The sequence below is a fragment of the Acipenser ruthenus genome, chromosome 9 (genome assembly GCF_902713425.1).
Source record: "Acipenser ruthenus chromosome 9, fAciRut3.2 maternal haplotype, whole genome shotgun sequence".
Lineage (NCBI taxonomy): Eukaryota > Metazoa > Chordata > Actinopteri > Acipenseriformes > Acipenseridae > Acipenser > Acipenser ruthenus.
Genome location: NC_081197.1, coordinates 6,893,279 through 6,910,572, shown reverse-complemented (window position 1 = coordinate 6,910,572; position 17,294 = coordinate 6,893,279). Strand labels below are relative to the sequence as shown.

At 37.1% G+C, this 17,294-nt stretch overlaps 2 protein-coding genes across 8 annotated transcripts in view; one reads left to right on the top strand and one right to left on the bottom strand.

Annotated features, from left to right (window-relative positions):
• LOC117973014 (cytidine monophosphate-N-acetylneuraminic acid hydroxylase-like) overlaps positions 1–17,294 on the bottom strand; it is a 38,222-nt gene that overhangs the window by 6,944 nt on the left and 13,984 nt on the right. For all 7 annotated transcript variants that reach the window (XM_034923822.2, XM_034923825.2, XM_059030995.1 and 4 more), the window contains 4 exons: positions 15,024–15,198; positions 13,362–13,478; positions 12,276–12,391; positions 11,570–11,652 (listed from right to left, as the gene is read on the bottom strand). In XM_034923822.2, the coding sequence (XP_034779713.2) occupies positions 11,570–11,652; positions 12,276–12,391; positions 13,362–13,478; positions 15,024–15,198 (491 nt within the window). The remainder of the gene's footprint in view (positions 1–11,569; positions 11,653–12,275; positions 12,392–13,361; positions 13,479–15,023; positions 15,199–17,294) is intronic.
• Positions 1,745–3,657, top strand: LOC117406581 (protein FAM181B-like). The gene has a single exon (XM_034010700.3). It carries the CDS (start codon positions 2,101–2,103, stop codon positions 3,091–3,093), a length of 993 nt encoding a protein of 330 aa, XP_033866591.1. The 5' UTR covers positions 1,745–2,100; the 3' UTR covers positions 3,094–3,657.

Genomic DNA, 17,294 nt, shown 5'->3' with positions numbered 1-17,294 from the left:
CCCTGCCACAAAGCTCCCTTTCACAGACAGGGAAGAATGGGGGCTATTTAGGCCCAGTAGGGCTGTACGTCAAAGGCAGCCTATAATACTTGTCAGGCTAGGGCAGAAATTCCCACTGATATGGGAATGTGCAAGAAATCAACTTTCACAAGGAGCAGATTAAGACTCAATCGTGAAATGGGGCCGAAGCCTGGAACAGTAGCACCTGTTGGAGTGCAGAGATTTTCCCATAGAAAAGGGTTCCCTCACATGATTATACAAACCTGTCCTATTTATATAAAAAAAACACATTTCTGCTGAAGAACAAGAAGCTTACTACAGTTTGTCTTTTTCTTCAGAAAAGGCTAGTTCTTGCATTGCAGGGACTCACATTTTGTGTTTTTTTTTTATTTCTAGGTAGCAAAAAGGGGAAATAAATACACAAAATAATATTGCTAAAAATACTCTAGAATATGGATATCTTTAGAATTACTAACGCTGTACTATAGGTTTGTTGATGTTAACTTTATTTTGATATCAATATAAACCATTTAATTATGCGAACCGGCTAGCATATCTGTATTTGATCGCTAAATAATTTCTAATGTGTTTATTAGAAGATACATCATTATTATACATGGAAACGGCCTTCAGATTAGACCCATTTTTAACCAGTTTGCTGTTTTTGGCTCAGCCTACTTTATTGTTTCCAAGATAAAATGGTAAGTATTTTTTTTTTTTTTAAATAAGTCAGGATATACAGTAGTAGATATACTGGAATTGCAATGTCTCTGTGTATAAACTCACATCGATGCTTAACTTTGAAGCTTTTCCCCTCTATACAAAGAGATGCCTCCAAATCCCTGCAGTGCTCTGCCATCTTTCTTTTCTTAATCCCGCAGGGGATCCTTTACTGACATGTAAATTCGACTTTCGTTTTTAAAACTATTTTTAGCAAGTCTTATTATTTTTCTACTGCTAAGAGTTTTAGGATGTGATAAAGTGCTCCGCCAAACCGTATCTGAGCTCTTTAAGCCATTTAATGGAATGAATTCAGGTCAGTATAATAGGATCAGGGTCTTTCAGCCCCTCGCCGAAATTCACCGGATATTCATTTACTCCAAGTCCAATGCAATCTACAGTCATTAAAGCCCCATTCAAGCTGGACAGGGGTGGATAAATGGGAGTGGATCTCAGCTTTGATATATTACAGAGCTGCCTGATTCAAAGAACTCAAGAGAGTATGTAAAGAATTATTAATTCCCACACTTCGAAATGGATTTTATTTAAGTTCAGCTGCAACATTTAGGCACTAACTGACAACGGTGCTGATTTAAGCTTTGTTAAAGGGGGAGGCAAACTTTAACATTTAGGAATTGTTTTAGAATTGGGCATGTAAAAGAGCGTTTTTTTTTTTAAATACTGCGTCAGTAATGGTACCAATATTACCTTGGACTGGTATAACAATTACTGGTGCCTGTTCTAGCAACTGCTGTTGAGCTGGTAACTTCAGAAGTTGGAAATATAAATATAAATAAAATATTTTAAAAAAAAGAAATAATTCGAATTCATTCTAAAACTGACCTAACTAAAAGTTCCCATGCTTTAGCAACTTGCAATAACATACATACCATAGTATTTTTTGTACAGTTTAGAGGACCAGATTCTAATGATATATTTATAAAATCGAGTAAACCATCAAAGTAAAAAGTCTGTTTATCAGGTGCACTTAAATTAACCCTCATTTAATTGCTTCATAGAACAATAGAGATTTTTTTTTAAACCCCATGCCTGCCTAACATCTCCTCTGGATGAAACAGCAGGATGCTTTAACAAACAAATACTCCTTAGTAGCAGGTGGTCAACCGAAAGCAAAGAGTTAAATTAGAGGGACCTCCTCCTTCTCGATGTCATGACATCATTCCGCCAACCCACTTATAGATCTAAAAGCCTCCCTCACACTGTTGTTTAGATTTAGCTGGAGAGAATTCTCAGGAGCTGCACCACAGGCAGTTAGACCAAGGGTTTGCAAACCACCCTGGAGCATGAAACTTTAAGATGCTTATTTAAAATTGAGTCTGTCAGTTTTGTCAGTGGAAATCATTACTGGGATCCAAGGAAATGGCTGTCCAGGCTGCAATCATGAACCCGCACTTCATGCATTTTTGCTTCCCAGGCTCTGTCATGGACTATGAAATGGACAAAAGTTACGACGGGGCCCTTCTAGCCTTGGGTGAGATGGAGTGTGAAGGAGACTTCAAGGAGACCACCAGGGATCTTTTGAGCTTTATTGACTCTGCTTCAAGCAACATTAAGCTGGCTCTGGACAAACCGGTGAAGTCCAAAAGGAAGGTCAACCACAGAAAGTACTTGCAGAAGCAAATCAAGAGGTGCACGGGCATCATCGCACCAGGGAATGCCAGCCAGGAGTCAATTAAGAGACAAGCTTCGCCCTCGACCAGTTCAACCAACAGCTTCCAGTGCAAACCTCCCCCAAAAAGAGACGGAGCCCAGTCCAATCTACAGACGAAGAGCCTGGCTGCCCTTTTCGACTCTGCAAAGGAGCTCAGGGGAGAAAAGGGTAAAAAGCTTCCCCTCCGGCATCGGAACCTGCCTCCTTCTTTTTTCACGGAGCCTGCCAATATCTCCAAAGTGACCTCCACCTCGGGCATGACCCTAAAGGACCTGGAACGAGGTAACCCCGAAGCAGCAGAGTTTTTCGAACTCCTGGGGCCAGATTACAGCAACATGGTCTCTGATCAAGACATTTTCCAAGGCACGCCTGTTAGAATCCACCAGGACCTTACTATGGAGCATGGCCCATATGATCCTCATCATCTGGTAGGGGGGTTTCTGTACACAGATCCTTGGAGCATGTGCAGCAGTCTGGGTAAAAAGACAGGAAACTGCAACTTAAATGACAACATGAGAGCAGTCCCAGTACCGGTACAGTCCTCACTGTATTGTAACTCTGATTCTACCATGGCATCGACGCTGGAGGAAAATGCCCCAAGCTTGCCTGCTTTCCCCCACTTCTTTACAGACTGCTCCCTTCCACCAGTGACATATGACTACAGTGGTGGATATAACAGAGCTAGCTTTTCTTCTCTCTGAAAGCCTTTTTATTTCGTTTCTTTCCCACTGCCTGCTGTTCTGATAGAATGAAATGCTGCAGCGCTACATGGAGTTATATTGAGTAACCATGCAGCAGTCATTAAAGCCCTGTGTAAGATGACTACACACTCCTGTTTCATACAGAGGGCTTCTCAATAAGACAGACTGTTGGACTGTTCTTTCGTTGGTGTTACTCACACTGATTGGTTTTGGTTGTGTTACTGTTGGTAAATTTATAAACACGTCTGTGCCATTTAATCCTGCCAGTACATATATAACTACCACAGATTAGACGGCTAAATATTATACGAACGAAAAAATGAATGGCACACAAGTATACCCGATGCACAATCTGAAATTCTTCAAAATGTTTTTTGTAGTGTCACATGTGCATCAGATATTTTCTTTCACCTGTATTCATAATGTATAGATATTTAATGTTTGAAATCGTTTTCTTTATCATTTGTTTCAAATGCTTCAAACATATTGCAAAAGGAAATTGACATCAGATCAGCCAACAGACTCCTTTTTCCAAGGGGAGCTGGTGGGGGAGCTGGGGGGGGGGGGGGGGGGGTTATATGTTCAAGCTGTTATAGTTAATTATATTTAACTTTATTATTGATCATAACACAACTTTATAGATTCATAACACTTTAAATACTCTGTCACACTGTAAATGCTTTTCATTTACAACTTGCATTTTTTAAACAAAGACTAAACTGTGTTCAAGTGAATCGAGATTTTTTAATTTTGCATTAGCATTTTGGGGAATATTTACTAATTGTCTCCATGGAGATAAATGGATTAAAAAAAAAAACTGCAATGTTTCAAAACCAAAAATTATCAAGTTTATGTTTCTATAAAACTGACATTTCATTATTTTATTGTACATTTACAAGGAGTGGCAACAATCCGCTTTGATTAGATGATTGAGAACAGCATTCCCTAATGTGCCTGTGCATTTAAGTGCACGTTTGTCTTAGTCTCAGATAAGTCATTCTGAGTAAACACAACATTTCTGTATATAAAATAAAATCAAGACAAGGGCGGTCAGTCCTGCCGGTGTAAATAAATACAGTATATATATAGATGACATATTTTATTACAATTGGTTTCCATTGAGAAAAATAATAATGTAATGTTAAAAACCAATGTCATTATCAAAACAACCACTGTCTATATTGGAAACAGTAATAGATTTAAAATGTATTAATATTTGGCCTTCAAACAACAGTACTGGACTGGAGTTGTTACTGACCTGGGACTGTCTTCATGAACTGTCAATGGCTAATTGTCCACGACTACATCCCTTAACAATACTGAAACATCTTACTGCGACAGCATGAATCATGCGATATCCTTTAATACGTCTGAGGAGCCAAATAAAACACCGAACATTATCCTCAGAGGACTCGTGGGGATGAAACTATGAAGAAGCGTTTGTCAACTGCTTACTTAAACAAACATACTTTTAGAAATGGTCTTCATTAAGGTGTAGCTAAATGTAAAGTCAAATTAAACCTCTTGAATTATCCACATTGGCAAACATTGTACATCATTACATATGTAAACATATGATTTACATTACTATTGTGATTTTCAGCAGTACAGGGGAGTATTTTTTTTTTTTAATTATTATTTGTATTCTCTCACCCCACTGTGAACCGATTGTGTGAAAAGACAAAATAAAGCTGGTCTTTATTTCTATCCTTTTTTGTGTTTAATTCTTGCGCTTGATTTTAATGGATGTCATAAAAATAATAATTACAAACGATTGATATCAAATTAACATATAATGGTGTGTATTCAATTAATCTAGATCTTAAATACTTGCCACCACTGAATCCATTAAAAAATAGACTATTTTATGACTTACTAACACCTCATATGATGCAACTCAGTTTCTTTGGCATATTTCATTCAGTGACAATGCATAAAACTAGGGAGTGTCTGCTTATGTTTTAATTGCAGTGGTATTAATATCACATGAACATACCCCATCATTTTCATTAAACTGTGGTATATGAAAAGGTCATACAATATGATCAACAGATAATACAGATAAATCAATAGAAAAATAAGGCTACAGCATTGTTTTTTATTTGCTGGTTCTACTAGCAGAGCCCTTATTTTGATATCATTTTAGTATCCTGACAGTTAGGCACTGATCGGGGTTATTACTCCCTCTAGTGGTAGCTTGTTCTTTCATGGTGAATTTGACATGTTATTTTTTTGTGTTTGTGTGGAAACCCATAGATGTGCCTAAAATACAGATTTTTTTCTCTTCTAGGCAAATCAATCATTCGCAAAGATTCACTCCCCCCCATCTTCTGTGTAGCTACAGACAGTGAGTTACTGGGCACTGCATTTATACAGTGCATTCAGTTTGAAACAAATCATTCACTGCATTTTTGCAGGTGGAAAAAACGTGGTTCTCTGCCACAAGTAGGTCAGTCAAACATTTTAGGGGGGCGCTGTGAGCGTTCTAATAGTACAGTAATTATAAGAATAATACAACATTTCAAAACAACATTTTACAAGCAAGTCTGAAAGTGATTTTACAAACTGGGAAATGTTTTGTTGTTTTCTTTTTGTGTGAAACGTGTGCTTTTAAGTTTGTAGCGATTCCTGTAATATTTTCTTAGGAGAAACTAGCGTTAAATTCATCACATTTTTTTGAAAGAGTGAGAGGATGATCCATTTTACAAAAGGTACCAATTATGTGTGTGTGTCCGCGTTCTTTTCCTTTTTTTTTTGGCAGATATTAATACCAATAGGATTTTTACTGGCACTAATGCAGCTGATTCTATTGCTGCCAGTAGCTGCACAAAACAAATTCTTAATATAACCACCCATTTCACTTTCTTAAACATAAAACATAAGCATTTCTCTTTCTTCAGCCCTCATGTAAAAAAGCACTCAGCAGTTATTGTGAGGCTGGCTGTAGAGTTTGTACTGGTATTAGGAAACCCCCAAAAAGACTGCTGCCAGTGGATTTGTCACAGGATGACGGGTGGGACTTGATTCAAAAAAGGTTAAAAAAGAACCCCTGGATTAAAGTACAATCTACAGCAATTTCAAATAATTAAAGCAAACAGGTTTTGAATGATAAAACATAGCCTGCTGTACACTAATTTTACGAATGCAAATTAGTCTCTGTTTATCAAGTAGGGACGAGGAAGTGGTTTAGAGATATACAATACAGAATTGGATGTTTTTCTCCAAAACCACAGTCTGCATATTTTTTACTCAGACTGTTTCTACCAGGTGAGCCACTCGGGAACCCTCTACAAATGTTTTTGGATTTTCTTTATTAGGCACGGCTGCATTTTAGTAACAGCAATAACAGCTGATTGAATTTGAAAAAAAAAAAAAAAAGATAAACGAAGGACACACAAGAAAGTCTATAGAAAGTGCAAAGTGACACAAAGTTATATCGGTATCATTGTTAGATATTATTGTTGTATCTTGACGCTAATGTTTTGTAAAGGTTCCCCGTGTAAAATGCGCTAGAGTTTGATTACTTGTTAACTACAAACCGGGACTGAATGAGAAATGAAGAACAGCTTAAGGAAGTTTAAAAATAAAGGAAAGAAAGAAAGAAAGAAAGAAAGAAAGAAAGAAGAGCGAGCTGGAATGAAGAGAAGAGCAGAAATGAAATGCCGTACGTGTGGAATGTAATGTGGTAAGAAACGAGAGCTGTGGAACATAACGTACCAAGCAACAAAGAAGCAAAGAAAGCAACGGAACGGGGTAAGAACTGAGATGGGAAACGTTTATAAACTTTTCTGGACTGAGATCTTTGCAGTGGATTATTTATTTATTTATTTATTTATTTATTTTTAAGTGCTTGTGACCCCGCAGACGTGCTGGGGAAGCTGACAGACGGAACTAACGCTGCTCTCCTATTCAGAGATCATTCCTGAAGCGGGCTGCAGTGGAATGTGGCTGCTTGCAGTGTTCTGCGTTATTTTAATTTTTCCTTTGAGGACAGCAACGCATAAGATCGCAATTGTGTTTTTTTCTTCCGCGAATTTTGAAGAACTGACTGCATATACGCAGTGATTGGGATATTTTGTTTAGTTGTTTTGGTTTGGACAATTTTTTTTTTATCCAGTTATTTTTTTTTTTTTACCATTTCTTGGATCGTGTTTTTTTTTGGCATACAATTTTTTTCCAGTTTTTATCTAATTCCCTGTATTTAAATAAAAAAAAAAAATCCCTCCATACTCCGTAGTTTATCCACCAGGTGGCGTAGTCCGACTTTAAGTGGTGAACAATCTAAAACGGCACACAGAGGTATGCTGAGATTAAAGTACAGTAAACGGTAACATGATAAATACAGTGCAGACTATTTTGTATTTCTAATAACTTTGCGAAATTTGATCTTGGGGTCATTCCGTGACAAATCACCCAACTTTGTCCGATTTACACCAGATTTGGTTCTTTGGGTTGTTTCAGGCAAGCAAGCGCAAATTAAAATTTTTATACTTATCAGGTCAACATGTGGTTGATGGGAAGTCCCACTACCCGCTTCTTAAAGTTACCCAACCTTTTATCAAAAACGGTTTGTGCCACAGACTTGTGGGAGGTGTCATTTTATTGGAAATCACATGGCAAAACCAAAAAATACGCATGAAAGAAAACTAAAGAAATTTACACATTAACAACTGTTTTTTTTTTTTTTTTTAACTTTGACTTGGGGTGAAACCACAAAAATAAAAATCTAAAAGAATTACCAAGAAAAGATCAAAATTTCAGTAAGTTAAAAAATGACTGATTGTGACCTATGACCTCTGCTTAAGGTCAAATGTAATATTTAGCTTCTAACTCTTTACAGAGTGCAGATAGGGCCATGGTGACTGAGGAACATGTATAAGAAACCATATGGACTCTATCCAACTGCATTGGTGGCCATATCGGATTTGTCAAAAATATTGTAACATCTTCTATGAAACTGTTTTGCCAATTGAAGAGAAACATTCCATACTTAACCTCAGGGAGGTTGTCAGGGAAGTTTGTTAAAAGTAAAGTTGCTGCATCAAAAAACATGGAGGCCATGAGCAAATCAAATTTCAGCATACATTGTACTATTAATCTATGGTAGAATATAGTACAAAGACTAGTAGAGGCCAATGGGGTACTATGCCACATGTGATATACGGTCATCGGTCACATGGTCTGGCGCTTGGACCCCGGTCATTGCTGCTTGCAGCTATATTTTAAATATGTAATGGTCATTTTTTTATTCTAATCAGAAGTAAAAAACAGAATCGTTTTCATGTTTTCTTTCATTGCATAATTTTTGCCTTGAAAGCATAATGGTGATAATGAATTATGAGAAAAGCCACTGACCAAAAAAGTTAATATTGGTAGCTAATTATAATGTGAACATCTTTGAAATCTTGCCAGCTACACACACATTTGAAAAGGACTGTATAAATAAATAAATACATAAAACATTTGTATCTGTTGTATTTATGAAAATCTTTTTGAACTTTAAAAAAATGTACACACTAAAATAGATTTTTGGATTATAGTAGATTTGTTTTCTTTTGTAAACTTCTGAAAGGGCTCACACATCCATCAAACCACTTGGATTATGCTTGTGATCCAGTCAAACCACGTTGATTCTTTCTTTTACCTCAAAAAAGGAAAAACTACATTTTATAAAGCACAGCTTAATTATGGATGCATGGGTAATTTGTGTAGAAATATTAATATGGCTGATAATTATGTAGTAACTTGTATCTAGGAGGCTGTGTGGTCCAGTGGTTAAAGAAAAGGGCCTGTAATCAGGAGGTCCCCGGTTCAAATCCCACCTCAGCCACTGACTCATTGTGTGACCCTGAGCAAGTCACTTAACCTCCTCGTGCTCTGTCTTTTGGGTGAGACGTAATTGTAAGTGACTCTGCAGCTGATGTGTAGTTCACACACCCTAATCTCTGTAAGTCGCCTTGGATAAAGGCGTCTGCTAAATAAACTAATAATAATAATAATACCGATCATGAAGGGGTTCTGTTTTCTCAGTTTCCCTTCCCGTTGAAAGCACAGTTTATTGTTTCACTTCTTTTTTTTTTTTTTTTTTTGAGTAAATCTAGAATTGAACCCGATGTGTGTATCACTGAGTTCCTGAACTGAATTGTATTGGAATCCTCTGTCACTGAGAAGCAAGATCAGACGTTTGTCGTTTATTCTTTTAAATGTTTTAGCTACTGTTTTTTAATAACATTGGTACTTGTTATTCCTGAATGAGTGATTTGTATATACCATTTTAACTGATGTCTTACTGGTGTGGGGAATCTGAATGAAACTTACTGTTTTGGTAGTTAAATCTGGGGGCGATATGTATTGAAAATACAGAGAAAAACACCACTTATAATGTGTTTCTGCAATTTTTTTTTTTTAACTTTACCTCTGTGCTATAGAGACACGACTGCTGACATCTCCCTTTTAATGTCATAGAGTGTATCAAAAAGACTCTCTCACTGTTACTACATAAAGTGATTCAAGGCCGTTTTAGTTTTAGGATTAAAACAATTTGTTATACCTCAGAAAGATGTATCACTTTCTGTAGCTATATAAGCTTCCCGCACCCCAACCAGACCTAGAATGTAATCAACAAGTAATAAACTTTAAAAAGGTGATTTTTTTTTTTATAATGGTAGCTTCTGCAAGGATATCTTTCTGCAAGCTCAAGAACACAGAAACTACTTCCAAGAACACCAGGGGATATGTACATGATAAGGACACTGAAGGAACAAGGTATACTACATATACATAAACATGGATAAATGATTGGAATAAAATTTGCCTATGTTCAATACATGGTTGGCTAGCGATGTCAGGCCAATGCTGGCACAATGAGCATAATGACGTTGGGTCGACATTGGCTTCCAAAGTCGCTCAGACGTTTTGGACCCAAGTTGGCCCAAAGTTGCTGTGCTATCTGGGAACATTAAGTTCTTGACAGTATCAGATTCTGGGGATGTCACGCTTACATATTTGCATATACCAGCATAACAGCTATACAAATTGTCATTAAACTTGGTGATTCATATTCTTTACTATGATGATGAAACTGATAAAGAGGAATGCAGTCATGCAAAAAGCAAAAACCTGAAATGCACTTGTGAAACAAATGAAGGAGGGCTTATTGAGTTTTCCATAAAACAATAACCAATGTCTTCTTTGTTTGATCAGAAACATGTTCACTTTATTTGCTGTGTGGGTGTTTTTCTGCCATAATGTTTAAACTTTGTAATGTCCGGGGGGAGAGAGCAAGGCAGAAGCAGCATTATTACGTGGGAAATGAGCATGTGGTGACTCCAAGCAGACTTTTGAGTCTAAAATGAGACAGGTTGTTATAAAAGCAAACCGTTTATTGTATTGCCATAATATAACCATATAACACAATGTAGCCTACACAGTGCAGGGCATTCAACCTTACATCTGTTCTTGAAAGTTACAGAGTCCAGGTCAGCAGGAGTATTACAAATGGATTACTGGAATTGCTGGGTACCAAGAGGAACATACGCCAGGTACAGAAGGCGGGATGGTTTGCCAAGTCTAGGTTTCAGTCCTGAAATAGCACCATATGTTACCATATGCTGTCAGAAGTCATATGTATATGAGTTCCTTTTTGAATTATATAACTTCATTTTGACAAAAAAGAATTCACGACTGAAAGAGTTAAAAGAATTACACCTTGAGCGATTATAGAATGTTCAACGTAGTAAAAACATTCTTCGCATAAGACACTAGTCTTTTCAAAATTATAAAGTAGCGTTATTTTCAACTTAATACAATTTAATAATATGACACTATCAATATATGACACCATTATTTTGTGTATCACCTGATGCAATAAATTAAATAGAATATATCTTTAATTCTATACTGTTGTTAACAATTTGATGTCTTCCAAATTAAAATAATGATTTAAATCATAATGTCTTAGTCTCCGTACTGTTTGTTGCAGATAATTTAATCCTCTGCATGATTTCTGCACTTCCTGAGTGATTTCCTCATAAACAAATGAGTTTTACTCTTAAGAAAAAGCTAAATCTACTTGCTCATCTTGGTTAAATACCCTTCCCCATATCAGCATCCCAGATGCATGGAAATCAAACTTCAGTTACTGCTACATGTTTTGCTTGGTTTTTGAGAAACTAGAGAAAGTCTAATTGTTTACAACCAAACTAAACTACACCTGTACATACAGTGTACATTTCCCTAATATTATGGTCTGTTGGAAGATGGGTCATTCATTATAGAATGGAATGACATTTTTGAAAATCTGTAAGTCTTACACACACACACGTGTGTGATACATAAAGCTGCAATGCCAGAAGGTGAACATTAAAACTGTTTGTGAGAGACAGATTAAATAAAGTAACTTTCATACTTTCAGGGGACTGGTTCAAACTGGCTTTCATGGACTTGTATAATCTAACTGTGTTCTACTGTAGGATACAGCCCTGTCTCGCACGACTCTGGAGATAGGAATCCCAGTCAGGTGGGGTCAGCGGCAATTTGATTTGGAAATGGTTCCAAAACCTGCAGATTGAACAATAATACTAATTTAAAAAATAATAATTAAAAAACTCCAAAAACTAGAAAACTTTTTTAAAATAGTGAATAAATTATCAATACATATCTGAGGTGTAAAATGAAAATTAAATTTCAGACTCACCGAAGGCCCTGTGGTTATGAAAAATCAAGAAGAGCCAAGTAGAAAAAATAGCAGTAAGACATCTTGCAAGACAGGTGAGAAGTGGCATAGAAGAGTGCCAAGTTTGAAGCAGAAGTTACACAAACAAGCACCATAACTCCAATATATAAAATGTGATAATGCTTAACAGTTAACCCAATGGCATCAAACCCTTTCTATCTTACATCTGCATGGGGCCAACTCATTTTCTAACTTTCAAAGTATCACACTTACATATTGACATGGGTTATCCCTTTATTATAACGTGACTGTTTTCTAAACAATGTCTTAATACACATTCACAGATATTTATTAGTGTTTTAATCATGGGAGGTCACCTGTTTCTGTACAGGAAACAATCCAATAATTGGAGCGGATGTGACAAGAGGTCGACACTGATACTAAAATCTCACTAGTAGTGTAATATTCTCTTCTATTAATCTGTACATGAATGTTGCATTACACTTACTGATGGTGGTATATGTCAGGATCACGGAAGAGTCTGTTCTGGAAGCCGATGTAAAGATCATCCCACAGCAAACCCTTTATTACGGTCTGTCGCATGACTCCAACACGATTCTTTATCTAAAATAAAATATTTTATTAATGTAACTTTGATGGCAAACTTACATCTAGATTTATTTGGCCAATCTTGTTCATGTTTCTGGAAGGCAATTTAATACTTAGCATTCATTTGAAGAGAGATAAGCAATTTGGTTTTTATTTTAAAAAAAAAATGCAGAAATGATATTGCACGTTTTTGAAAAGATACTGTAGTAAGCAGAGACTTTTGAAAATCAACAGTTTGAGGTTTGCATTATTATTATTATTATTATTATTATCTTATTAAAGTATTTCTTGCACAATAGAGTGTGCCCCATCCATGTGGACATATAGATGGTTTAGTTATTTTAAATTTACACCAACTTTTTTTGTGTCATTTAATTTTCACTGAGAAAGCTTTGAAATGGGTATTTTTTAAATAGACATCACAAGATTTTTTTTCTGGAGTTCACATTCAACTATGAATATTGTTTAAAATGTTTTACTTTTCTATATTATATTATATTGTCACATGAATTATCACACACTGATCCATGCAGCATCAGCTGTTTAAACATATTTTACGCCGACCGATTTAATTGATAGTGGGGCCATAAGTGAGCCAAGGCTAAATATTAGGTGTGTACATGGTGATAAACACTCCTATGCAACTGCAGCTTACTGTGGAACAGCAGCAGTGTACTATGACAGTGGGAGTTTTAGAAAGTTTGCCATATGAAGTTGTGTTGGGGCAAGATATGCTCATATTGAGTGAGTTGCTGAAAGCTGAGTGTAATGTTACGGTAGCTCGGAGGCAGAAGCAGCAGGATTGGTCTCAGCTGCCGTTTGCAGAGGTTGATCTGGAGGTAATGCGTGTCTGTGTGTGTCTCTGTGTGTGTGCGTGCGTGCGTGTGTACGTTTATGAACTTGGAACGCAAATCATTCTATAAATCTAATTTACACATTTGGGGACCAGAGGAAACTTTTATTTAACACCAGACCTAAAGCTTACCTCGAGATAGGAGTGATCTCTCGCAGGTCTTTCATTGGGGAACGAGAGGTCTAGGAAGTCAACCAAGTAGTCAAACCCACTATGTAAAGGGCTGAAATCATCATTTGTTTCAATCATCTAAGCATAAAAAAAACAACATTATGATGATCAAGTTTCAAATAAATGTAAGGGCCAGTCTAAAATCTTTGATCCTTGACGATTGGTTTTACTCATTGGTCTGATTTGCAAGACATATTATTTAGCGGTTATGGATTTTTTCACTATTGCATGCAAACTTTTAAAAAGAAATCTGACCTTTTCAACTGTACAATCCCTGACTGTGGCATGGATGATTGAAGATACAATGCTGGCTATAAACATCTTTCTGCCATTTCCCACTATTATGGAAAACTTATCTTTATTTTTCTCATACTGTACTGGAGGCACCTCTTTAAAAGATTTTTTTTGTATTGAAAATAGATTTGATTTCAATAAGATAAAAAAAATAAAAAATTGAACATACCAAGGTGCAGTCAGTGCAAGTTTTTATCATGAGATGGCATGATAAAAAGAAGACACTAGTTAAAATGAATAGGCAGACAACAATAAATTGGATTCAGTAGACTAATACTAAAATGAGACCACATCTTGGTAGAGTTTGAATGTAGTGCAGACAACATTAAATATCTGGGAGTCATCTCAAGGAAAATGAGCCCAGTTCATGATGTCATACCACTCCTAAAGCTTCAACCTAGGTATCTAGGTATATTTCAAACTGTTTTAGATGCTCTTAGAATTACTTCACTGTCAATTCCATATAAATCATAATACAAAAGTAGTTTATAATTTATATATATATTATATATATATATATATATATATATATATATATATATATATATATATATATATATATATACACACACACACACACACACAGTTAGTGACAAAAAAATGGAAACACCTGGGTAAATGAGGGACACCAAGTATATTGAAAGCAAGGGCTTCCACAGAGGTGCAGCTAATGCGTTTATTAAACAAAATATATCCCAGCATGCTTAGGGTCATGTATAAAAATGGTTGCCTATAATTATGGCTAGCATGGCTGCAATTAATTTTCAAAAGGGAGTCGCCGTTATTTCTTAGATATATGTTTCACACAAAGATAAGAGCTGTCAAAACAGAGCAAATAATTTGATTTAATTGGGTCTTCTGACGTATTAAAATGTAGAAAAGACTATAAAAGCCAAGGTAAAACTCCAGTCAAGTATCACTCAACTGGGTATGTGACAACCATACCTGTATTGCTGTGTTGAAGTATGAATGCTGTTAAAACATGTAAAGGCACTGGAAACGCACAGATAGCCTATTAGCAGGGATCCAAAGTGGCTTGCAACCACTCAATCCATTATTAAGCATTTAATAAACAGAAGGAGCACTATTACTGCTCTGATTTAGTTAAAACTTCAAATTAAACGAGTCTGTGTGATTTTCTTGATTGTTAAAAGTTGACTGGATACGTTGCAAGCCCAGTGCACGAACAATCCACTACAGGAGTCCAAAATATCTGTCCTGCTTAAACGTTTCCCCTGAGTTTAAGAGTGTACTCAGAACAATACAAGTAGTACGTGTGAAATCTGACAATGTTAAATGTCTCAATCTTAAAAAGTGTGTTTTATTTACCCGTATCACTAGATTGTAGTCTCGAAATCCAGCCCAGTTGTAGTAGAAATTGATCCAGTCGTTATGCTGGAATATCTCATTGCTGATTGCTGTGTTGATCTCGTTCACATAAACATCAAACTCCCAATTGTCTTTGTACAACTTTGTTCCAGCAGGAGGATCAATTATGGCTTCACTGTAATAAACATCATCAAGGGAGAATGAAATGCTTGAGGGAGAAGGGACAAGGGCCTCGCATTGATCAGTACTTACGAAGTCAGTCAAGTCAGTCGAATGAAATCCAGCGAAAGGAAGCAAACCACAGTTCGCAGGATATCAGCACCCCTGTCATAGATGTGAGGAGGACTTGCATGGACAGAGTTAGTGATGAACCTAATGATCCTTGTGAACCCGGTCAGACAAACCAGCATAAGAGAGAAAAGAACCTCAACGGGCACAAACCTGGAGTTAAATGGCCAAGAGCTTGTGAGAAAACTGCATGGGACACAGTAAACACAGATCTCTGCGTTGCATTGGAAAGATTAAGTGGAACAGTTGAAAAGAAGCTGGATAAATTTGGGGACATCATCTACGCATATGGAAGTGAGAGGTTTGGAGTTGAAAAAAGGAAGGAAAAAGTACAAACTATTCCTGGAAAGTCTAGACGGCAGCAGGAGATTGAACGCTTAGTTTGAGAAAGGAGACAGCTGAGGAACCAATGGAGAAGAGCAGAACAAAGTCAGAAGGAGGGACTCAATCTCTTACAAAGGGTCATAAAAGATAAGCTTGCAACATTGCGCAGAGCTGAGCGCCTACGGAAACGCTACAAAAAGGAGCGTGCGAGAGCTAACTTTTATAAAGACCCATTCAAATGTGTAAAGAAGTTATTCACTAGTGAGAAGAATGGCACACTAAAAGCATCTAAGGTTGAGCTGGAGAGATATTTGGAGGAAACACATACAGATTCAAAAAGGCAGGAGCCTATGTCAATTCCGTCAGACATCCCACCTATCAATCCACCAGAATACCAAATGGAGGACTGTGCACCTAAGTGGAAAGAAATAGAGCAAGCTGTGAAAAAAGCAAGGGCTTCATCATCTCCAGGGCCTAATGGAGTTCCGTACAGAGTGTACAAGAGTGCTTCAGGAGTTCTACGAATTCTGTGGAAATTGATGAAAGTGGCATGGGAAAAACAGGTTGTACCAAGAGCATGGTGCCGAGCAGGTGGAGTCTTTATACCTAAAGAAAAAGATTCTACAAGCATCAGTCAGTTTCCCATTTCCCTATTAAAACGTAGAAGGCAAGATTTTCTTCAGCATTATTGCTCAGAGATTGTCAGCTTACCTATTAAATAACTGCTTCATTGACACTTCAATACAAAAAGCGGGCATTCCAGGTTTCCCAGGTTGCTTAGAACACATCAATGTGATCTGGCAACAAATTCAATCAGCTAAAAAGGAGAGGAAGGAGCTCCATGTGACATTCCTGGATTTGGCTAATGCATATGGTTCAGTGCCACATGAACTACTTTGGGCAGCATTTGATTTTTTCAGTGTACCGATGACAATAACAAATTTAGTGAAAGCCTATTTTGGAGATTTGCAATTCAGTTTTTCAACTTCAGAATTCAGCACTACATGGCAATGCCTAGAGGTGGGAATAATGGCAGGATGCACCATTTCTCCACTGGCTTTTACCATGGCAATGGAAGTAATCATTAGGGCATCAAAATGGGTAGTAGGAGGAGAGCGCTTGGCTTCTGGAATGTGACTACCACCAATTTGAGCATACATGGATGACATGACAACCATGACTACAACAGTAGCCTGCACTAATCGATTATTGGGCAAATTAACCAATAACATTGAATGGGCACGAATGCAATTCAACCCCACTAAATCAAGGAGCATCTCTATAATTAAAAGGCAAAGTAGCAGATAAAACATTCTTCATTAATGGTGAGGCAATACCAACAGTGTCTGAGAAGCCAGTGAAGAGTCTTGGGAGATGGTACGACGGGGATCTAAAGGACACAGTTCGTGTGGGAGAAGTTAGACAACAAGCAGTGGAAGGGTTGAAGAGCATAGACAGCTGCGCTCTACCAGGTAAACTAAAACTCTGGTGCTTTCAGTTTGGTCTACTGCCGAGGTTGCTGTGGCCACTGACTGTGTACGAGGTTTCTTTGACAACAGTAGAGAAGCTGGAAGCTTTAATCAGTTCATACATCAGGAAATGGTTGGGAGTTCCACGCTGCCTCAGCAGAGTGGGACTTTATGGTAAAGGAATACTGCA